The 23,937-nt window shown below is 50.6% G+C and overlaps 1 protein-coding gene across 24 annotated transcripts in view; it reads left to right on the top strand.

Moving 5' to 3' along the window:
* The window catches only part of TCF7L2 (transcription factor 7 like 2), a 181,405-nt gene that overhangs the window by 144,184 nt on the left and 13,284 nt on the right, over positions 1-23,937 (top strand). For 14 of the 24 annotated variants that reach the window (XM_040992079.1, XM_040992084.1, XM_040992083.1 and 11 more), the window contains 6 exons: positions 11,941-12,073; positions 13,948-14,050; positions 16,129-16,215; positions 21,870-21,995; positions 22,555-22,714; positions 23,051-23,158. In XM_040992079.1, coding sequence (XP_040848013.1) covers positions 11,941-12,073; positions 13,948-14,050; positions 16,129-16,215; positions 21,870-21,995; positions 22,555-22,714; positions 23,051-23,158 — 717 coding nt within the window. Of the gene's footprint in view, positions 1-1,636; positions 1,794-11,940; positions 12,074-13,947; positions 14,051-16,128; positions 16,216-21,854; positions 21,996-22,554; positions 22,715-23,050; positions 23,159-23,937 lie in introns of those variants that run through there. The other 10 variants (XM_040992085.1, XM_040992082.1, XM_040992078.1 and 7 more) reach the window with 3 other exon arrangements.

The following is a 23,937-nucleotide window of genomic DNA, read 5'->3' as shown; positions in this document are numbered from 1 at the left end:
CTTGGAGGCTGTTGCCTGACACTTTAGCCAGGAAGTCCAAAAAAAATGCAAAAAGAGGGGGCCATGGAGCCATCATTTGAAAAACAAGAAATAAAGAATTACTGCTTTTTTTTTTTTTTTTTTTTGGTTCTATCTCGGTTCCCTTGCAGCCCTCTTTTTGTTGTTGTTGCTGTTGCTGATTTGGCTCGGGTGGGGGTGGGGTGAGGCTGATTAACTTGTCCCCCAAATTAACAAGCTGTACTCCAGAACCGGCGGCCAGTTCTGTGAACACAGTCTGCTCTTCTACCAGCTTTGCTGGGTGCCTAGTGGCCACCAGGAAACATCCAGCCACACCATCCCGGGTCTTGCTTTAACTCCAGACAGGTGGAGGCCCCCACCTGGCTCAGGCAGGGTCCTTTTCTTACCTGCATGCAAATTGGGGCTACTGCCTGCTGGCTTCTGGTGAGGCTGAAGTGGCTCCCCTTGCCGGGGCACGCAGGGTGGGAGGGGAGGTTCTGCATGAGTTTTGTGTTCGGCAAGTTTTCCTCCCCATCTGTCGCCCCTCCTGAGCAGCCACCCTCCTCCCACCCTCCCCTCCTGGCAGTAAAAGGGGCGGGGGGGTGACTTCAGGCCTGTGATGTCTGAGCATCTCCACTCAAATTAAGTTAAACCCACACAAATGTACTCAGCCCTGGCTGCTATGCGAGCCCCAGGAAAAGTAAGTCGGGTTTGTGGGATTTCAGTGGTCCCCTCTGCATCTGTTTGCGGCCCTCTTCCCCCTCCTCTTCTCTCTGTCTCCGGGAAAAACTAGCAAAACTCAACAGTGGGGAGGGAAAAAAAAAGTGAGGCAGCGTGTGCCTGTTGGAATGCCGGTGAGCCCGGTGCGCAGAGGTCAGTGGCGAATCCTGCAGACACAGGCTGTTGCTTGGGAAGGCAAAGAGGGTGTGCACAAGTGGCAGGCAGGGCCCTGCCATGTGTCACTTCCGTGTCACTATGACAAGAAAATATACTTTCTCCCTCCCCCTCTCCCATCGCGGGCCCCCTCTCCCTCTGAAATTTGTTTTGAGGGATTTGACAATCTTGCAGATAAAGTGCCTGCCTGCTGCCTCCACTTGATGATTTTTCCTCATGGCCGGCCGTAATTTCTTTGCTCCTCTTAGCGGCAGCCCCGTCCCCGCTGCCCAAGGTAACGGGTGAGGGAGGGGGACTTAGGTGCCCGGAGCTGGCTGGGGGAAAGATGGGCCTTCCCCCTTCCTTCACGGATTCGGGAATGGTACCCAGCAAGAAGGAGCATTTCAGTTGAAAGAAAATTAAATTTCACCTGCAACCAGCTGAATTAGATCATTAGTTTTCTCTCTTTTTTTCTTTTGAGAATATATACATCTATATTTTTTTAAGGGATGGGTACGCAGGGGGAAAAATGAATGAAGTAATGACAGGCGATGGGAATGGGAACTTGGAGCATTTTTGAGGAAACCTGGCCAGAAAGCGGGAGCCATGTCGGAGTCGCACGATGCTCTTGCCCATCTCTTGCGGTGAATGGTGCAGGGAGCAAGGGCAAGTGGGGAGGAAAAGTGAGAAAAGCGGGAAGGGAGGAGGGGGAGAAAAAAAAGAAAATCCCTGGCCCAGTCCCATCTTGAAGGTACAGAGAAAGTTTATTTAGAGGTGGAGAGAGGAAAACCAAAGCTATTATGTACCCTAGGGATGCAGTGTTAGTGGGCATGGAAGATTTGAGTGGGAAGGGAGGCACAGTGGCCTCCGGGGTCTCTCTCTTCCAGCAGTTGGGCGGTTGGCACCTCAATTTGAATTGCTGGGTGAGTAGTGTTGTGTGTGTGTGTGTGTGTGTGTGTGTGTGTGATGTATACATGTCTGTGTTTGTTTGTGCTCATGGTCTTGACTATTAATCCTGTGCTTGACCCCCCACCCCCTTAAAAAAATTCCAGTGGTGGGAAGGAAAGAGCCAAATAGAGTTAAGTGGTCAACTCAAGCTGTGCCCTTTCTCTGTGTCCTTTAGCCGGCAGCTTTGGGGGGGAGGAGGGGGAAAAGGGTTAAAAAAAAAAAGATGGGGGAGGAGAGAAAGTGTGACTCTTATCCCCTTGCTGGCAGCAGTGTGCAGCTGCGCTGGGATCCGGGAAGGGGTAGTGGACTTGGGGATGGGGTAGTGGGAGTGGGCTAGGGGATTTCGTCTAACACAGTCATTGTTTCTTTCGCCCTTGGCCCACCAGAGTGGGCTCTGCCAGAGAGAAAGATGGGAAAATGGCCATGCCCCTCAGAGGGACAAGACAGGCACATGCCAAGCTTGAAACCGTTTTGAGAACCCCTAAGACTTTTGGCAGTAGCAAGACTTTTGTAAACCACTCCCTCGGGTTTCATATTTAATGCTAACTTTCTGTTGCTACACGTCTTGAAGTGTGCTTGTTTTCAACCTCCGAATTTACATGTCAGCCTCTTAGGGGCATGGTCTCGCTTATGATCTTGATATTTTCTGAACTTAATGTAAAAATGTGCTTTGGAAACCCGAGCATGAGACTGATGACAGCTGATGGTGTTCTTAATGGTTTAGGAAGACGGTTCTTTTGCCATGTGAGTTTTGGATTCAGGCTACCTCATGCTGGGGTTCAAGAGTGGGGTCCACTCTTCTGCCACAAGCAGGAAGGGCATTTGGAAGCAGCCCTCTGATTACCTTTATTATGCTTTTATTGGTGGTGGCGTTGAATGACCCTGGCTGATCGACTCTAGATGTGGTGTTCGGGGAAGAGGGAATGAAATGCACACTGTAAGGTCCACGTGCCTGCATGTTGCGTGAAAGCACCAAGTGATGTAGTTCCCTAGTTGAGCAGCGGGGCCTGCCAGGGGTACGCTGACTCTCGCGGCCGTGTGCAGGTTTCTGGTTCCGTCTGAGTTTGTGAACTCTTGGGCATTGTGAAGGCGGCCGTGCGGGCTCGGGCTGCAAATGCGCAGGTCCTGTTGCCACACTTTACATGCGCACGGCATTGTCTTCCTCCGTTCGGAGTTTCCCTGGGTCTGGTTTACTCAAATTATGGGGGCTACTTTGCGGTGATCCTCTGTTCTTGATGTCTTTGCAGAAGTGGGATGCTTTGGGTGGGCGAATTCCCTGGCTCTGATGCTACAGATGCTGTGAGGCGTGAGGCGAGGACCCTCACCATGGGCTGCTACATCAGCTTTTTCTGGGAGCAGCAGAGCCTACGACCTTGTATTCTTAGGAAACCTCCCTTTTGTGGTTTGGGGTTGATGGGGGGCCTGGCTGAGCTCCGTAATGAAATTTTTGCCTTCTGTAATATGTTAGAATGTGTTGAAATCCTGACATACCCTCCCAACTAGATAATCCCACACTTTTGTGCATTTCATTTTTTTTTTTTAATGACCTTTGCCTGGGTCATTTGCTTGTCACCGTAAACTTCCAACTCACCAGCTCGTGATCAGAGGGAACGGTGATCCGCTCACTCTCCTGGCCCCGGGCTGACTGTGTTTCACATGAGGTGTGGGTGCCTGCGTTTGAGGAATCCCCTTAGGCCACGGAAGGCAGCTTTCCCTCTCTCTCCCTGTGCTGAAGTCTTTCCAGAATCCTAGGGTTTGGACATGTGTGTGTGTGTTAGGCCCAGTGAATGAAAGCACTCTTGGTTTGACTCTGTCGACCTGCTCTGTACTAAGGAGAAGATGGGCTGGGTTTTTTGGTTTTGTTTGTTTTGTTTTGTTTTTTGACTGGATTTCTAAAGGAAATAGCTACCTCTTGAGTTCCCATCAGCCTCCGAGGAAATCCACAAGCAGATTCCAAAGTTAGGCCACTGTTAATGTGGGTGTCTGCTTGGGTCCACTGTTCAGTGCTTGAGAGTGCTGCCCTGTACGGCCATCGTATGCCTAAAATTTACACGAAAATCAGAACTGGTGGTTTGCTTTTCCATTGTAATTCTGGAGGTTTGTGAATTGGAGGTTGTGGTGTTCGGCGCTGGAGGAGTTGCCTGGAAATCATTATGACTTTTTTTTTAACTTGCTTCAAATTTGAGCTTTTGAATTTCTTCTTTAAGAGTAGGTTAGATTTATTCCTAGCTCTGTGATTGTTTGTTTGTTTGTTTGTTTTGAGATCTGTTCTCTTAGAAACAGCTGTCCCCTCTTACCCAGTTACCAAATGGTCTGTACGAATTCAGACACTCAACAAGATTCATTATGCAAGGACCGATCATTTAATACCCAAAGTAGTAGAGAACTATTTGGCAGGAGGGGCGAGTGTGCCGATTCCTGGGAAATGACTTAGGGGTGAAGGGGCTTGTCCTTCGCCCCTGAGACCCCGTGGGGGTGAGAAGCTGCCAAGAGGACCCGTGGGTGAATGTCACACCCATCCGCTGGAGCTCCAGGCTGAGCATTTGCAATGTCGCGTTGTGCCGCTGCAAGGCAGACCGGCAGGCAGAGGGAGAGCCCTGGCAGCTCGGCGGGCAGGCGTGAGCCTAGCACAGTGGGCCGGGACTTCTGCCTGCCACTTCTTTCAGGGTTTAGTTGAGGGAGATACAATGGGATGCTTTCTTTTTATTGGAAAATAAATGAGAATGAAGTGGAAATAAATTATAGTTAATGAACTTCACTGGAAGTAATCGTTCAAGAGCCCGTGAAAGCACAGCTTGGCGGGCTCGAGCCTGGACTGTGCCTCCCACGAAGCCGGACCGCTGCACACAGGTTTGGGTGTTCATCTTCGCCCCAGCACCCCAGCCTCCCCACACCCTTTCTGGGAGCATAAGAAAAGGCCCATAAGCATTGCTGAGTCCGGCCCGGAGACCTTCAGTGTTTGACAGTCTGCTGTGTTACCAGCTGGGTGGTTGTAGTGGAGACCCCTCAACTCCTCCCCTGGCCCACCCTGAAAGAGACCAAGGACCCAGGGCGGTTTGAGTCAGTCCACTATTGCATGTGCATGAGAGAGAGAATCTGGACTGTGTGTGTCCGTGCTCTCTGCCTACTGTCCTGCTGCTTCCTGCAGTCTTTGCCTGTGAGAAGAATCTGCCAGTCTGAGTCCATGATAAAGTATGAGTCGGCAGAATTTGGCACACAGAGAGAGACCCCTCTCCACGTCTTGCTGTCTCAAGGGACCCAGTGCTAAAAAAGGGGAGAGGGAGGCAAAGGCAGCCTTGAGGGTTTGCAAAGCAAGTGGAGTGGTACTCTGGGCGCAGGTCCCCCGGGCAGTGGGGCCTGCTCAGGCAGATGTCTTACTCTTAAGGAAAACCCCAACCCTGTTATGCCTTCTTTCTGTTCATTTGTTGTTTTCAGCAGGCTGTGCTCTAGCTGTTGATATACGGCTTGATCATGGAAAGCATGCACTGTTAGGTGGCAGCTAGCCGTTAGACAAGAGTGGCCTTGGGGCTCCGCAAGGGCACCGGCCACTGTGCTGAGCAGGTCCCAGCTAGCTGTGCAGGGCCGCTGGGGATTCTCACAAAGCTCATTTAGGGCTCAGAATGGGCATAGCCGTTCTCTCTGTCCAGTTGAAAGGTTTGCTTGATACACAAGCAAGACATGGGGCAGCTAAGCTGGTCTGGGACTGTGCCTGCAGGCCTGGGTTCAGTGTGTTCTGGGGCTTGGCTCCTGTCTCTGCAGCAGGGAGATGGGTTTTTGGTGCTTGAAGAGGGTGGCTTTTCCCAGACTGCTCCTCCACCCTGATCCTGGAAGCGGTAGGACTAGTCACCCAAGAGTCTTTGCTGGCTGCAAATGCAGCCCCTCCTTTCATCTCATCCTAGGGACTCTGATGACACAAACACCTTGCTGGCCGCCATCACCCTTCGTGCCACCATGGAAAACCCAGAGTGGATGGTGGCTGTTCCTGAGGCTGGCCTTACCCTCCCTCCCTACCACCATCACCAAGAGCTGGCCATTCCAGACCCCTGAAGCCCTCCCACCCCCATCCCCAGGAGGAGAAGGGCTGACCCAGGCCCCCATGCGCTGCTTTTGTTTTATTGTGCTGAGCTCCTAGAGGTACTTTCTGGCCCCATTTTTCTCCAACAGAAAAGAGAGAGAGCAGTAGGGTGGTGCAGTAGAGGAGGGCCAGGGAGAAAGCAGGCCAGCAGTGGTCCTGTTTGTTTGCAGCATCTGCTGGTTAATAGGTTACCGAGGTGAGTGAGCAGCTCTGCTTCCCTGGAGGTTGCTCACATTTAGGGTTACGGGGCTGGCAGAGAGCCCCAGGAGTGCTGTGAGCCCTCCTGTTCTTAGGACAAGGTCCCTGAGTATGAGCCACATTTGGGTGGGTACGTGGGTGCCTGGCAATGAGGGTGGCATGGCCGAGTTACAGCATATTCTGCTTATGGGTTCTGGAAAGGTCAAAGGTCACCCCACCCTCCCACCTTATAGTTCTTGGAGGACTTGGGGTAGAAAGGCTTTGTGTGCCTTGAGGGCTGTTAAAGGACCTTTTCTTTGCTTTAACTCTTCAGTGCCCCAAACCCACAGAGCTTAAGGAACACAGCAAGGAGAGCTGGCCTTGCTTTGGGGAGCAGTTTCTGCAGGCAGAAGGCCTAAAACCCTAGAGATTTCAAGCCAATGTGGATTTCTGCTTTCAGTTCTTCCTGGAAAGATGCTGCTTCCTTCCTTGAATGGGTGCAGTTATAGCTGGCTTTTCCCCTTGATTTCTTGTCAGACCGTTTGCTTTCATTTCTTATCTGCTAAGGCTGGACCCTGATACTGTGTTTGTATTTGAGATGCAGAAACATCTTGTTACATTTCCATACCCCCTCCCCTAATCAGCCAAATGCTGTTTAAAACAAAGCAGTCCTTCCTTCCCACCCTCCCCACCCCCCCAGGGACCGTGAAAAGGTCCCTGCTAAACATACTCAGTTTGGGGCTATGTGGCTGTCCTCTTTTGGGTGTTTCAGGGGTTAGAGGTCAGATGGGCCAGGGTCCTTGTAGCTTTAAGTGGTGAGGTTGGCAGGGCCTGGGCAGTGGGAGTTGACGATTGATGCCCATTGAGTCCAATTAGGAAGGCTAGCGGGGTCCATGGTTGCCCCCCATGACATTTAGCCTGGCATCCAACCCCTTCACAAGAATTGGAGTCGTAGGTGTCCCTGAGGAAGCTGCGGACACCAAAAGGAGGTGGAGAGGGTCACGCCAGGGAGGATAAGCTTTGCCCGGCCTGGCCTTCGCCTGCTGTGTGCGAACTGCTAGCACACGGTAGCGACTTCCGCTCTGAGTCGTGAGGACTTCGCCCTGCTAAGTGTGTCACGTGTGCCACGTGCAGGCTCGTGCACAGGCAGGACTCCCTCGCATGGTGGCAGCTCTGAGCCAAATGGAGGTCCAGGAGATCAGAGCCCGGGGAGGAGGTGTGTGTGCTTGGTCAGGTCACCCCAGACAGAGGCTCTGGAAGTGAGCTGCACGTCCTGAGGGTGGCGGCAACAAGGCTGTGTGTGCTGAAACATTGTGGGATGGGGGAGGGGGCGGGCAGCAGGGAGAGGGGGGCGCGGCAGGGGGGAAGGTACAATGAATGTGGTTGAGAAGAGTCACCATTTTCATCTTAAACTTGGAGGGTTCCACAGTGACCGAAGTTCTTCCTGCTGGTTCCTTTGACCTTCGCTGCCATGACCTTGAACAGGAGTTAGCAGGACGAATGACTTGGCATCCCACCCCCACCTTTAAGTTAAGTAGTTACCTGAAAAATAGCAGGGTTGATGTGGCAATTGTTTGGTGGATAAAAAGATAAAGCAAGGAGATGAGTGACACTGGAGTCCCTGTAGCCCACCACCCTTCCCTACATTGTTACTGCTTTCTTGTCCTGGCCGCCCTGCCGTCTGCATCCCCTGCTGTCCCAGCGATGACACCCCCAGGTGCAGACTTTCTCAGGGTGCCTAACCTCTAGGGAAAATATGCTCAGAGAGGGGGAGGTGGAGGAGGAGGAGGTGGGAGGCCTCCTCTCTGTCCTGAGTGCAAAGCTCTGCTGTCCATCAGTTCTCCCTGATTCTAGAAAGACCTTTTGCTGTGTTTCCTCCTTCCTCTTCAGCTCCCCTCTGGTCATCTCCTTGATTGGGGTGCTCAAGTAATGGGTCTTCTCCCAAGAGATACAAAGATGTCTGCACAAGATGTCAGTACTGGGCCTGAGCCAGTGGCCACAACCCACTCCTCTCCCAGGATACTCTTGTCCCTCAGTGAGCATCTGTAGCTGTGCTCTCACTCCGGCAATGCAACCGGAAGAGGAGACCACAGGCACCGCTCACTGCGTCATCACATTCAGGAGCCACGGAACAAGCTTTCCAAAGTTGCCAGCAGTGTGCTTCCAGCCCAAGCCCTGTGATTTACGCGCAGCTCTCCCTGCGTTGGCACAGCCACCCTACCGGATGCCTGCTGTTCCCAGCTGGGGCAGGCAGGACAAACCCCGAAGCCACAGTGCTCATCCCTGGTGGCTCCTGTGGGCTATGCCAGGGGCCTGAGGATTTGGCCAACCATGCAGGAGGCCTAGGTTGAAGACTGAGTCCCCGGCTTCAGAGTAGGGAGGGGTATTTGGAGGGTGAACCAGTGAACTGAAGATTTTCTTTTTTCCTCTTCAATTAAAAAAAAAAAGAAAAAGAAAAGAAAAAAAGTGAGTGAACGAATTTAAAAAGATTTAAAATTTGCAAGGGCAGTTTGCAGTGGAGGGCCTTGGCCTGGTTGGCTCCTGAAGCCCTTGCCTACCTCCTCTTCCCGGGTGTTCTGTGATTCTCAGTCAAGGACATTTAAAGAGCACAGCCATTTCCTTGAAACAAGCCGCTGTGGGCAGCTCTCCTCCTCTCCCGATACTTGAAGTTGCAGCATGGAGGTTCGTGGATAGCTTTTGTGACTGTGCTCACCATTCTCAAGGGCTGGGCATGGCAGGGACGCAAAGTTCTACAAGCCTCTATCCTTGTCCTTAGGAAACTTAGGCAGAGGCAGGCCAGCAGCGAGTATAAAGCAACGTGGAAACAAAGGGTTGTGTGAGGTCTCAAGGCTGGAGAGACGGACACCACAGGCCTCCCATCGTAAAAGGAGTCAGGGTGTAGGCAGGTCAGCCTGTTCGATGGGTGTGACCCACGAGGGCTCCTTGCACCTTGGGACCTGGTCATCTCACACAGACAGGTGGCTGGGATGTTGTCAGGGTCCTACAAGCTTGGGGTGGCCTTTGAGATGAGAAGGAATGGCCAGGCCCTGGCAGAGATGCCAGTTTTCCTTGAAAGCCAGGCAGGCAGCACCTAAAACTTCCCCCTCCGCTGTCACCTCCTGCACCCTCCTGACTCCCACACTACAACATTTTGAATGGACAGGTTAGGACAAGTGAGCAAAATAATACAGGGGCATTGGCACTTGGGGCAGGGCTGCAGGTTTTGTTGGAATTGCTTCATGCACGGAGCTAGTAAAGGAGAATTAATGTGTAAACCCCACACCCGGGGAAAGACAGGATTGCGCAGCCGCAGCCTTCATGATGTGGTGTACAAGAGGGGCACAGGGTTCCCCCGCATTCCCGGTGGTCCCACTTGGACAGCGGCTGTGGGATTTGTTCTGTGCTGCAGACAGAACCTTGTCATCAGGCAGCTCCTTCCCAGCAATAGCGATCACATGACTAATAACCTGCCAGCAATAGTGATAAACCAACCACCTGCTAGATTTTCTCCCGCCTGCACTTGACTCTGTTGCAACTCCAGTCTCCTAACTTCTGTGCTTGGCCGTGGTGGCCCCCGGGGGCTCTCTGGCCTGGGGTGTGCTGGGTCGTGGCTGAACAGGTGCATGTTCAGAGTGTAGGTGTACTTGACTGGGCCCTTCTGAGACCTCCTGGGACTGAGGTATCTGGGAATTGCACAAGGCATCTGGAGAGGTGCCTGACTTCGCCAGGATTGGGGACTTCCAGTTTCATTGCCCCCATGTGGTTTTATACTTAAGCCGGCTGCTTCCTGTTGCGCACGGAGGTGCGCGTGGGGGGACCTGCACCTGTGGTGTCGGGCCAGTCCTTCCACCCCTCAGGAGAGTCCTCCCTTCTGCACACGCTGTGTGATTTCCCCCTACTGAACATGCTGTTTTTCTACACTTGATTGAAACTGCCTCGGACTGCTCAGCTTTCTTTCATGTCCGCGGGTGTGTAGCTTTCTAACCAAGCAGGAAACTTCTGGAAGGCAGCAACAGTCCTTTCCCTTTCTTCCTGATAGTCTCCCCCCCACCCTCTCTCTCTCTGCCTCTCAGTAAGTTCATTACTTTTCAGGGCGCCCTCAAACATGAGTCTTCCCCTGCAGAGACCCTCAGAGTATGCTTATGAGTGGCAACTGCTGGCCTGGGAACCGTGACCTTGGCATGTCCGGGATGACTGGCTGGCAACTCTGGAGGTTTCCTGGTTGTCTGATGGTCTTCCTCTGCCTTGGTAGCTTCCCGCTGAATTGCTGTGATGGCCAAAGAGTCCGACACAACACACGGGGCTCCCATGTGCTAGACACTGGCCGTTTTCTCTAGAAAGAGACCACTTGTTTATGGGAAGTATATCCTTTTCCTGTAGGTTCCTCCCACCTCCCCCAGCCACCATTCCAACATCTATTTTTCTTTCCAAAGGTACTCAGAAAAAAGTCAGAAGTGCTTTTTTAAACAGTATGCCTTCCTTGTAATTAGCGGTGGTAAAAAAAAAATACTCTTCCCCCTGTTAGATTCCTCCGTCTGCCATCCACGGAAAGGCCAGGCAGCAGTAGGCGAAAGAGAACTGACTGCTCGGTGGTCCCTGAACTCGGGAGGCGCTAGTGGGCAGCACTGGGGCCTGGCCGCTTCCCTTTTCCTTGATGTTAATGCAAGTGGTGCCTCCCTAAAAGTAATAAAAGGAAATGAAGACACGTTCTGAAATGAAACTTGACTCTAATCCATTCATCATCTAGTACTAGCCTCTTTATCTTCGCTGGTACCTAATCTGGTTAAATGTCCCTGTTGTAGGATTTTAGTGAAAATCCTCTATGGGGAATAGGGTTTTTTGCAATTGGATTACTCTCAGTAAATGGCCCCGGAGTTCGCTTGTTTCAGCTTTTTTTTTTTTCTTTGTGGTCTTGCTGGGCTAAGTTGTAGCCAGTGCAGTGGAGCGGGGATGGGTGGATTGGTTTGGGTGGGGAAAAGAGAATAATTGGAGAAAGGACCAGACATGACACCTGCAAATAGACGCTCAGTGCTTCTCCACATTCTGTCTGCTTCTCTCCACTGATCCGCTCTTCCCAAACCCCGTACTTTGTGTTCTGGAACTGCCTCCTTCCTCCACGCATACCTTTTATTAGCCCAATTCATCATCATCCAGTTAATTTATTAGCGTTTCCCCCAAAGACTTTCTAATGAAATTCCTAATGAATCAGGGCTGCCTCACTCTGCATAAAATATGCAGGTGCTGGCCAGGCGGTTGAGCTTTCTGGTCAAGTTTATTCTCCTACCCCAGTACCTGAGTGGGCTTTTTCATCGCCACTGTCTGCAAAGGATTGTGGCCGGCCTGCTGTGCCTCTCAGGCAGGGGAGGTGCCCTGGAGGGTGGCCTGCTTGAACCCTGGGTCCTGGTGGGGAGCTGCAGAGCTCTTGTAAATGAAGGTTCTCCTGACTGGTCCCAAGCCAGGCCTGCTTGTGTCCCAGAGGTCCCACCAGTGGGGTCTTGGGGTAGGAGATCCCAGCCCCACGTGCGAGCACAGTAGGCCCCAGGAGATTAAAGTTCCCATTTCCAACTCACCTGCTGATTGGAGAGATGCACATTCATGGGGCTCCGTGATGAGGTGTTAGCAAGGACGGAAGTTGAAAAGCCAGGTACATTGAGGAGGGAGACATGGAAGCAGATTAAACCGCGGTGTGTCTTGCTGTCATCTGTCACTTTGGACTGGAAGATGGGTTTGGGGCAGGGCCGAGGACACCTGAGTGTACCTTCCTCAGTTGAGGTAGGAGGCTGTGCCCAGGTGCCGCAGGCCTGTGCTCGGTGGTCCCAAGCTGCTAGGACCCACCTGATGGTGCTTTTCTCTGCTCTTCCTCCCCACAGTCGAACAAAGTGCCGGTGGTGCAGCACCCTCACCACGTCCACCCCCTCACGCCTCTTATCACCTACAGCAATGAGCACTTCACGCCCGGAAACCCACCTCCACACTTACCAGCCGATGTTGACCCCAAAACAGGTAGGCTGTGGGTCCGGGGCCTGGGCTGGGGAGGTGTTCTGCGCCACTTTGGAGAAGTCCATTTGAAGTCCTAGAGCTCTCTTAGGAGCAGTGAGTGCCCTGAAGGCCACTGTGTGGGGGACCCCAGTTCCTAGATATGTTCTAGGTGTACCCCCAACCCCAAGAGCCCCTGACAGGCTGGGCAGGCAGCACCCTGCTGTAGGCATCTCCTGGGAGGAGGAGGAGGAGGAGAAGTCTCCGGGCTCCCCCAAGGCGCAGTCCCCTGCATGGTTCAGGAATTTGATCCGCTTGCAACCCTTGGGGATCACCTAGTGGGGATCCACAGGCTCCTAGCTGATTCACTTGGGCTTTTGCTTCTCTCATGGTAGCCTCTTCATCACCAAGCCCATTTTACAGATGTGAAGACTGCCAACTAGGAAGATCTTGTTTTGTCTCAGGACACAGTCGCCACATTCTCTTGCAGCCTTTATACCTGTCCCCATGTTTTCTTCACGCCTGGTCCCTGACTGCCTTAAGGCAGGCAGGGTTGCTGGGCTGGAGGCCTGGTCCTGGGAGGACAGCGAAGGCCACCTGCCACTTTGAGGCTGGACCACAGAGTGGTACAAGGTCCCTCTCCACAGATTGGGAATGGAAGGGTAGATTTTAGCTGGCTAGGGACGTGACTCTGTCATGGGCCTGGAGGAGCGGCCTGCTTGGTCCCTGCAGGAAGCTACCCAGGGGCAGGTCCTCCCTGGCCTCCGGGCCGAGCCCCCTCTGTACTGAAACAGGCCCCAGCCTGGCGCTCACAGGGCTGGAGGAGGCCGCCAGCCAGCCTGGGCTCTGCAAATGAATGGCAGCCCAGCGTCTCATTTAAATAATGGCAGTACAGGGAATAGCTTTTAAATGGTTATCGTAAAACATGTGATTAACGTCTGCACACTGTTTACTTTTCCTCTGCCGAACATTCTTTCAAGTGTGCAAATGGCTTGGTGTAGGGTCCTCGCCCGAGCTAATCTGTTGGGTTTTTGTAATGGAGAGAAAGAAATGTCTGTGTGAAAATGTCACCAAGGGAGACTTAATTTACAAATTAAAAACTTCCAGAATGAATTCCCTTTTTTTTCGTGAAATCATTTTCATCCAGGAACCATCTCTGTTATGGGTGTCATGCCCCTCACTTCCGGGTTCTTCTCTGTGAGCATCACTCCCTGGGCTTCCCAGCCTGGCAGGTGGGGTGAGGAGGGGGCACACACCATGGGAACCCGTGGCAGGTGCCCCAGCTCTCAGGGAAGGAGGGCGCAGAATTGAGGGTGCCAGGTCTCCAGCCTCTCCCTGCCTTTGTCCCAGATAGAGTGCCAGGTGGTCGATTCCCCCTGCTCAACATTGTAAATGATGGGAGGAGTCACCTTGGTGAGAATGGTCTTCCCCAAGTCGCTATTTCTGGAACTGTGTTAGGAACCAGAGGAAAAACTCACATGCAAGCAAAGTCCTTGGAACTGCTGAAGGTTCAGGAAGGCACAGGTTCTAAGGGCCCAGGAGAATTCAGTGTTAGATGACCACCTACTGTGAGCCAAGCCCTTTACCTGTTGAGTTATTTTTTGTAACTTTGAATCATCACACACAATAGCCTGGATGCCATTTTTCTGATCTGAGCTTGCCTGGCAACGTGTCCCAGACTATCAAGACTGAGAAACTTCTCTTTGCAACTGTGGGTGGGCATGGAGGGTGGGGATAAGAGAAATCTTGGCAAGAACTTGGAGTGCTTATCATCATGAAAGAAGCACGTGCTGGGATTCTAGAAGGGATGCCTGTCTTCATTCTTGTCCTGTTTCCGTACCCCTACTGTGGCTCTTTCCTTCTCTTCCTGTTGTAGCTAACCATGCTGCTTCCTCTTGCAGGAATCCCCCGGCCTCCACACCCTCCGGATATATCTCCGTATTACCCGCTCTCACCCGGCACTGTAGGACAGATCCCCCATCCGCTCGGATGGTTAGTACCACAGTAAGGAGTTCCACTTTTTTAATTTCCTTTTTGTTTTTTTACATGGGCATGCTTATTATTTAGTCTGTGCATGTATGTGTGTGTGTGTGTGTGTGTGTGTGTGTGTGTGTGTGTGTGTGTGTGTGTGTGTGTGTGTTGAGAATGGGGAAGGTAAGGAACCCCTCGCAGGGAAAATGTGGGGAAGGTGCTATTGAAGTATTTTGTGGGGATGCAGGCCAAGCAAATCCCATTCAGATCCCTCATATAGGAGATGGACTCTTCATTGAGCATCTTGAACCTGGGCCCCCAAAGCACAGGTAGATGAAAGCACCCTTCAGGTATATTGTGAGTCTGCAGAGGGCTCCCTCTCAGGGAAGCTCATCATGGGTGTTCTGCCGGGGCAACCCACACTGGAGTCAGGTCATTAGGTTGAGGCCTCTGAAGTCTCCCTTGGAAGTATTATGTATTGGGCAACAGGGAGTAGGAGGAGGAACAGCCTAGCTGGCTCATGTTGAAATCCAGGTACAGGGTGAGCTCCAACTCCAAGGTGGTCATCGCCCTCTAAGGATGGAGAGCACCGTGGGAGGCTGTGTCTGTGGAGGAGACCCAGGACGGGCTGAGGGTGTCCTGAAGGGCAGTGTTTTCCCTAAGCGTGCAGGCTGGCCATTGGGCAGCTGGAGGCCTGGCTTGAGAGGCCCCTCCACATGTCAGCCCTGGTTCTTGGAAGCAATTGGATCTTTTTTTTTTTTTTTTTTGCCTTGTATAACTTTTTTTTTAACTATGTATATTTTAAAATCAGAGTAGAAAGGCCTCTAATGGTGTTTACATGTAGTATGTGTGCGTGCGTACATACCTGATACAGCATGCAGTATTTCTTGGTTGTATGTTGCTGTGTGTGCACAAGAGGCCTTCCAAAAGTTCATGGAAAACATGTGTTATGCAAAACCGATGTGTGGATTACAGAATTACTTACACCAAAATGAACTTGCAATTCTATTTTCGGTACACTTTTTGAAGTATCCTCCTATTTTTTGTTAGCGATTTCTGCTGTAGACATCACACAGCAATGTGCTGGGAGCACTCCACGGTCGGAGTGTGGAGGGAGGATCATGGGCTTTCTCTCCTGGCTCTGAGCTTCTCTTTTAGACTAGTTCAAGTCTTCTCCTGCCCTTCATTCTTCACCTTGCACTCAATACTGTGCTGTATTGTTAGACAAACTTGACAGCATGAGCTCTTGCTGCTCAGTACCAACCCCGAATATAGTTTCCATTTCTTTGTCTTCAATTTTTTTGGTGGGGGGCTGTTGTGGAATACGAACATGCAAACTTGTGACCCCCGTTTCTTCTTAGCCAGTCGGGGGCCATTCCTGTGCAGTCACCATTTGCCCCAGTCAGCTTCTGGGGACAGGTCTGAAGGCCAGATGAAAAGGAAGAAGCAACTCAGACAATCCTCTGTCAGGGAAAGTTGTGTGTCTTTCATGAGGATGCTATTTTGCATGTTGCTGTATTTTTTAATTATTGTAATGAGGTGTGATTGTCTATTGGTTACCCACAATTCTTCTTGGGGACGCTCCCCCCGGTAACTCTTGTCAACACTTGTTAATTTGACAAAAGGCTACAAATTAAGCTCTGTTAATTTAATGTTTTCTCACCGAGATCTAAATACCGAAAGAGGCCCAAAGCGCAACTGAAGTCCTTTGATTCACTGTACTTTATTTTGGTATAAATTTACATTCATTATTGTTTTCCTTTGGATGTGTAGCCCTCAATTAGTGTGATGGCTCCATTAAAGCAAGCGAGACTTCGCCTTTAATTATTACAACAAAACACCTAGTTTCAGCTTGGGGAGAGGGTCTCTATTGACATAAGCAGAGGTTATAAAATTTAATTAGCCATTCCTATCAGATTTATGGCATTCAAATTGTTCTGTGTTTCTTCCCTTTGATCCTTCCTGTACAATCCCCAAGATTTTTGTTCTGATCAAATGAGAATAAAGCTTACTATGCAGAGAGAACTTTTCCCTTTTCTTCTTTTTTCTTGTCCCCCCCACTCCTCCAGACCTCGTAGCCTGTCTCTGACTTTGTACCCCTTTCTTTGTAGGCAAGGTCAACCCGTGTACCCCATCACGACAGGAGGGTTCAGACACCCCTACCCCACAGCTCTGACCGTCAATGCTTCCATGTCCAGGTGAGTTCCAAGGCCTGGGACCACTAGTAACTTCTCTAGTGTTCTGGTGGCTGTGGGGCCACCTGGGGGCTAAGGCCATGTTTAGTTCTAAGAGGGGCACTAGAGCCCATGGGATGCTAAGCTTTATTTCTGGAAAAGACTCACACATTGCCCTGAACTCTCAAGGTAAGCGATGTCTTTCTGGGTCGAGGTGTTTTGAGTCCATCGATAGAACAGCATATTTTAAGAAATTAAGGTGGCAGGAAGAAGCTGTCGAGGTGTGGGGTGCTTTCATTTCTCTGTTGTGGAGATGGTTTTATTATTACACAAAGAGGAGTATTAGCATAGATGATTGACCTTTTCAAGCTTAATTTCTGACTCAAAGTCAAAACAAAGGGCATTCTCTGCTTGCCAATCCCACCCCACCCCCCTCACCATACCCACCCCTCCCCCACCACCTTTCAGTAGAGACATGCATGATGGGAGCCACATGGGAAAGTTTAAATTTTATAGTGGCCATTTTTTTCCAGTTTAATAGTGAAATTATTCATAGTGGCATATTCTTATACTCAAGCCAGAACTGTAAACCAAAATACTGCTTCGACATCATCGTCATCATCCAACTTTTACCAAATATTCACGTTTTTTTTTTTTTTTTTTTTTTTTTTTTTTTTTTTTTGTACTTTTCCTAATCTGACCCAGCACATCTCAATTCAGACTAGTCACGTGAGGCTGGTGGCTATTGTGTTGGCCTGTGTGGCTCTGCATCTTTGAACATTTAAACGAAAGGTCATGTGTACGTCTGCATTCATGTGTGCTTGTATTGAAAGCCGTCAGTATGAGTACATGTGTGGCCTGCACACACATCCCCGTGTTCTCGTTTCCTCCCCCTAATTAATTCTGGCTAATTTTTCAGCGACTGCTAGTTTATTTGCAAACTGGTTGGCAGCAGTATGTTTAAGTAGTCACTAATTGCTCCTAATGATAGTTTTATTTTCTGTTCATCTGATTTTCAGTCAAGTTAATTAAATCGGTGGAGGTTTAGACTTTCCTGATGGGCTGAAACAGCCAATCCATTTTGATGATGGCCCATAATTAAATTAGCATGCATTACAAGGCAGGGATGCTACCCCCCCCAATCTTTGTGGGCAACGTGGAAAGCCAAAACCAGAGAGCAGGTTGGAAAGATGGGCCAAGATGCCTCTTCTCCTGTTTACAAAGCAGTGGCTTCTGGTGGGAGAAAGAATAGGAATTGCTTCTTTTAAGAGAAAAGGAAATGTGGCCTGTCTGGCGTTGGTGATCATGCCATGGGTATCGTGTAATTAGAAAGATCCATGTCCTACACGTGGCACATTGTCCGCATCCATAATCCACGCCAGTACAAGTGAGGCGGGAAAATGCTACGTTCCCTGGTTTCTGCCCATTATGTAATATCAGCACAGCCTCGCCGAGCCTGGGAAAGGAGGAGGGGTCTCCTGGGAGGAGGGCCGGCTCCACTCGGAGCAGCTGGTAGTCCACGGCGCACTCCTCCCATCCTCCCCTTCACCCCGGCATCGCTGGGTTGCACCTGATTATTTGTCAGGTTTGTTTATTCGGTGCGTTCCAGAGGTTAAAAGTGGTGAAGTAATCGCAGGATAGGGATTGGGGGGGTTAAGCTTATCGATTGAATTATCATTAGGAGGTGAGCAGGTGGTTCCTAGGTGGGCAGGAGGTGACGGAAAGAAAGGCAGGCATGGGAAGAAGAAAGGTTAGGGGATTGAGGTGTGTGGCGGGGGGAGGGGCCAGGCGGCCGATTCCCCAGGTAGGCCTTATGAAAGGTAGCTAGTTAAAAAGCGTATACAGCAAATTAAATACATTATTGTGGTAATGGCACGACAGAAGTATGGGTCTATTATACTTATGGCAGTTACAGCAAATGTAGGCAGCTTGCCCTGTTCCAGAACACCCTTTGATATTCATTCTATTCAGCAGCAGGGCCAGGACTTCTCAGAATTAAGTGATGGGTCATTATACTTTAAACACCATGGAGAAGCCTAGATTGGCAATTAAACAGCTCTCGCTGACACTCACTTGTGCCACCCTGTGACCCCCTTTAGATTGAGATGTCGGAGCTCCGGGCCCTCAGCCTGCTAAATTGGTGCAAGGCTCTTCTCCCGACGAGAGCGGGCTCTGAAATCTGCCGGCTTCAAAGGGAGCGAGATCATGTATAAACCATAATGTGGGTGCACCGTGGCTCACAAAAAATAAGGCAGGGAGAGATGAAATGTTACAAGTGCAAGGGGGGAAATGAGAGAATAATGACAAACCTAATGCAACTCAAAGCCGGATTGTTGCACAGGAAAATGCATCCTACTGCTTGTGCATAAAATCAAGGCCGGCAGATGACATGCAGTTAACAGAAATGTGTCAACAGTGAAGGAGAGGGCGAGTGAGCACCAGAGAAGCCCCTGAGACAGCCAGAAACAAAAATTAGTTGTCCTTAACAAGTTAAGGTTCATCATTATATTCTGGCTCGGAGCCATAAAAGCAGACGGGGGTACCTAATGAGCTGCTTAGAATTTTTAGGGTGTTTATTGCATTTCGCGAAGTAGTTGTCTGCAGAGAGGGATTTCTGAGGCAGAGGTGCACTTAGCACATTCTCTTCTTCCTCTGCCACACATCCTTGCCCACCCCCTCCCCCCAGCACAGGCCGGGGAGCGGGAAGTCTTGCATCTGTGTGGCTCTGCCGGAAGATTGTCCCCCGCTCAGAGCGTGTTGCCCTTGTGCTGTCTGCCTGTGGCATTTGGCATGTACAGATGTTCACATGGGCACACACACACACTTGCATCACTCCCTCCATCTCCTTCTCCCACCTGTATCCATCCTCTCACTCTGCAACATGGAGTACCTGTATTTGAGGAATGTCAAGCCATTAAACCGCATGAGAGCTGCCACTCCACCCAGCCCCTCAGCCAAGGCCTCCCAGGAGCACATGCCCTTGGCCTGGGTTTTCTCTGAGGCCTCTGAGCTGTGAGAAGGGGCAGGGCATCACGTGGCAGCCCAGGTGCCTCTGAAGCTCTTGCTTTTCCAGATTTCATTTCTTCGAGGAAAAAAGGTTGGCTTTTAGGTTTTTTCCCCACCTGTCTCTCTCTCGCCCTTTCTCCTCCTTTCTGAGCATCTTGCACGGTTCTTATTAAAGAATCCAGTCACTGTCGTCAAAGTTGGAGTTGTGAAGGCACTAGGCAGGGGCAGCCTGTGGCTCTGGGCCGCACTTGGAAATGGATAGTGCTCCTTGCTCCTGTTTTTGCTCTATTGGTCTGGGTAAACTCAGTTGGTGCTTCAATTTAATGTTGTGAACTGAGTGTTTGTGTCATTGGCTCAATGGAAAACTACCTTCAGTCCACATCTGGAAAGAAACTTGTGGACGTAGGTGCCTCCTGAGGCCCCCGTAAGTGCACAGAGTTGAGCGGGGCTGGGAAAGGTGCAGGGAGGGCATAGAGGACTTGTTTGGGACACGGACATCTGGTTTGAGGAGAGGAGGAAGTGCTACTGTGTCAGGGAGAGTGACCATAGCATGTTCCTTAGCCAATTGTGCAAGAAACCGGAAGAGCACAGTGTTCCCAGCACAGGGATTACAGCGATGAAAATGTTCACCGTCCCGATGTTCCTTGCACATTGTGCTCATGTAGCAAATGATCATACTCTACCTCGTCATAATGTACAACTCACACTAACTTTAAATTGTAATGAAAATGGGATTCTGTTTGAAATTATTGCCTTGATAAAACCTCATTAGAACCCCGAGTTCCCACCAGAAGAAACCATCAAAAGGGCAAATGAGGTTGCCATTTCTTAGATGGATGCTGTGTTGGACCATTTTTGGTTTAGATTAAGACAATGCTCTTACTCTCTGTTTTTCCTTCTCTCTCTGTAACTTTAACTTTCTTTTTTTTTTTTTTAAAGATTTATTTTTATTATTTTTTCATTGGAAAGGTGGATATACAGAGAGGAGAGACAGAGAGAAAGATCTTCCGTCGATGATTCACTCCCCAAGTGAGCACAACGGTCGATGCTATGCCGATCGGAAGCCAGGAGCCTCTTCCGGGTCTCCCACGTGGGTGCAGGTTCCCAAAGCTTTGGGCCGTCCTCGACTGCTTTCCCGGGCAACAGGCAGGGAGCTGGATGGGAAGCGGGGCTGCCGGGATTAGAACCAGTGCCCATATGGGATCCCGGGCATGCAAGGCGAGGACCTCAACCACTGCGCTACCGCGCCGGGCCTGTAACTTTAACTTTCAACATAAAGAAATCTTTAACCACCCCCTCTCCCTCCTGCCAAAAATAGTTGAAGCCAATGTTTTGGCATAGCGGTCCTGGCCAGCATCCCATGGTAGCACTGCCTGCTAATGTGTCTGGAAAAGCAGTAGAAGATGGCTCAAGGACTCAGGGCTCTGCTATCCACATGGTTCATTCCTGACCATTGCAATCATCTGAGGAGTGAAGCAGCAGATGGAAGATCTCTTGTTCTATCACTCTTTCAAAACAAAGAAGAAAAATCTTAACAAAAGAAAAAGAAAGAAAAGTAGCAGCTGTGAGGCTGCAGGTTCCCCTGATGCTGACCCCAGTGACTGGGCCAGGCTGGGAGAGGAGGCAGCATTGTGGTCTCTTGTGCGATTCAGCCCTTTTGGTGTGCACCCTCCCTTGGGTGGTACACATGCCTGTAAGAGTGATGATTCTGCAAACCCAGTGCAAGTCAGGTGACTCCCAAGACTTTCCCAAATTCTGAAAGACATTTGTTCCTTCCAGTTGTCTTTGTGTTCCAGATGGGCCAAGAATTGTGTGAAATTAGCTGTTTGTATCCCGGCTAATTTGCATGGTTTGGAAATGTGAGTTCAGGGCCTGAAGAACAGTGCCAGTATCATTTCTTCCTTTTACCACCTTGCTTCTCATAGAGAAGTCTTTTTAATGATGTATATTAAATAAATGTGACTTGGGAGAAAGGATATATAGGCAGGATTTAAAGCTTGGTTGAGTGTGGTTTTCAGGTCGTTCCCCATAGTGAAACAAACTGACCTAAAAAAAAAACTGGACTCAGGATGGGAACCAAATGGGAAAATACTTGCATTTCCCCCCCATGGTTCTGTCTCACCATCTCCCATTCCTGTCCAACAATGGGCTCAGCAACAGGAGGAAAATAACAGCTTCCATGGCATGCCATCACCCTGAGGAACCACACACAGCACTGTCAGGGTACATGTGCCTGGTTCAGCCACGTTAATGTTTCATGTAACTGTCAGTGGGAGCACAGGATTTTCCCTTCCACCTCGGAGCTGACTGGGACATGGGAAACTGTCTGTAATCATCTTCCCAACACTCGTGGACGTGGGGCTCCAGCAGGTAGTCCAAGCCCGCCTTTCCGCCCAAGTACATCAGTTGAATTTGTCTCTTGCTAAAGATGTTAAAAATTGTAATGTCTCATGTCAGTAGCAATAATGAAGGAGAACATTGGCTTTAATGGCATTATAAGAATCATTATGTTTAATTTGTCGCTAATTAATGCCGACAGGTTTCATATGCCTTGGGTTACTTTCATGTGAGTGCCACGTGCTAGGTTTTTTTTTTTTTTGAATTGTGTGTACTCATCCCTCCTCATTCATTCATTTTGATTCTGACGATTTACACAGCTTTCTGTCTTCCAGGTTCCCTCCCCACATGGTCCCACCACATCACACTCTACACACCACTGGCATTCCCCACCCAGCCATAGTCACACCAACAGTCAAACAGGAATCCTCCCAGAGTGACGTCGGCTCACTCCACAGCTCGTAAGTGCCACCCTTGGGCCTGCTTTCCTGGGAGGTGTGGTGGGCAGCCAGCTGCGGATCGGGAACTTCAGGCCATGGGCTGCTGGTGCTGTGCCTGGGGCTGGCCTCGCATGGTCTGACATCAGCAATCATTGTTCGCACGAGACCCACGGGCTCCCGGATCAAGACTATGAAGGACTTGATGGTGGGTCTTGCTGGCTGTTACAACTGTGGCTTAGACTAGAAGTCTGTTTGTATCTGAATTTGCAATTGCTCAGCTAGAAGTCACAACATTGCTGACTGCCTCCTGTGAGTGCTGAGGTGGAGCCAGCACCAGTACACCCTCCCCTCTGCCTTGGGATACCTCGTCGCTTCTGACACTTGAGGACATGATCGCAAAGCTTTGTGCCTCCACCCTCACCCTCACCCTGTCACTCACTTACACACACACACACACACACCCATGCTAGTTTTCTTCTATTTTGGGGGTGGGGAGGGGGGCAGGGGAAAGGGGAGAAGAGTGGGAGTGAGGCTTAGGGGTGGTTGACAGGGCTGTCTGTCTGTTGGGCTTCTTCTGCAGAAAGCATCAGGACTCCAAAAAGGAAGAAGAGAAGAAGAAGCCCCACATAAAGAAGCCTCTTAACGCATTCATGTTGTACATGAAGGAGATGAGAGCCAAGGTCGTTGCCGAGTGCACATTGAAAGAAAGCGCGGCCATCAACCAGATCCTGGGGCGGAGGGTAGGTGACCCCTTCCATGGAAGGGAAGCCCAAGGACAGCCCAGGAGGCTGTGGGCCCCCAGGGCAAAGATGTTTCTGTCGCCATTTCCTTGGAGTTCTCGACTGGTCATCCCCGATTCAGGCTGCGTCCTCTCCTCCCCCCACGGCACAGACCATAGGGGGCAAAGCCACATGGATGACCAGGACCCACCCTGCCAGCTCACGGGAAGTGCAGACTGCCCCCTCCCAGAGGGACCCAGGCTGAGGGGAAGCGTCATTTGTGGTCCTCACCACTGTGGTGTAGGTTGTGATGTTGTTGTGCATCTTTCTCTCCCCACACCCCACTGTCCCCTGCAGTGGCACGCTCTGTCCAGAGAAGAACAAGCGAAATACTACGAGCTGGCCCGGAAGGAGCGACAGCTTCACATGCAGCTCTACCCAGGCTGGTCCGCACGGGATAACTATGTAGGTGGATCATTCTCTGTAGAACTTTTGTCCCAGAGATGTTGTGTGTGTCTGTGTGGACAGAGAGCAGGGTCACTGCCCACCTGAACCAGGCCTCTGCACCCTTCAGTCCTGCCTGCCTCTGAGCCTGTTCACAGCCTGCCTGTACCCCAACTGCAGCATCTCACCTTGGCTTCCAGTTGGTGCTGTCAGCACATGTCAGTTATTCAAGGAAGAGAGAGGAAGCTGGTGTCCAGTGTTCCAGCTTGGGACCTATGGCATGAATTTGGTGTTGTCCATACCTGCTTGCCCACATTTTAGAAGAGATGGGGCTATAAGATTGACCTGGACAAACTTGAATTCCAGATGAGGTTCTCCAAGCTTGTTGGCAGTGTGGAGTGGCCTCAGCAGGAAGGCTAGGGGTTACAGCTGGAAGGAAGGAGTTTCCTTCTTCATGAGAGTTCTGGCAGGGCCTGCACCTTTCAAAAGAAGAAAAACAAAGGTGTTGCCTTATGCTATATGACACAGAAGTTGGCAGCCCAGTTCATCCAGAGAGGGGTGTGATGAAAATACTCCTGGAAACAGCCACAGGAAGTTGTCCTTTGGAAAGATGGAGGAAACAGGTGTGGGCCCTATAGGGGTAGAGAATGGTTTGTGTTGGTGAGCTCTGTGCTGGCTGCAGGCTTTGCCCAAGTTCCTCTCATAGGTTTCTGAAGACAGTAGGATTGCCCGTGTTCTGACTCCCACATTTCTCCTGCCACAAACCTGCTGTTTTCTTCTTGTCCTGCCTTAGCCCATGA

Source organism: Ochotona curzoniae, unplaced genomic scaffold, assembly GCF_017591425.1.
Source record: "Ochotona curzoniae isolate NIBS_2020 unplaced genomic scaffold, NIBS_Ocur_1.0 contig_66, whole genome shotgun sequence".
In the NCBI taxonomy this organism is placed as follows: domain Eukaryota; kingdom Metazoa; phylum Chordata; class Mammalia; order Lagomorpha; family Ochotonidae; genus Ochotona; species Ochotona curzoniae.
This window is presented reverse-complemented; position numbering and strand designations above follow the sequence as displayed.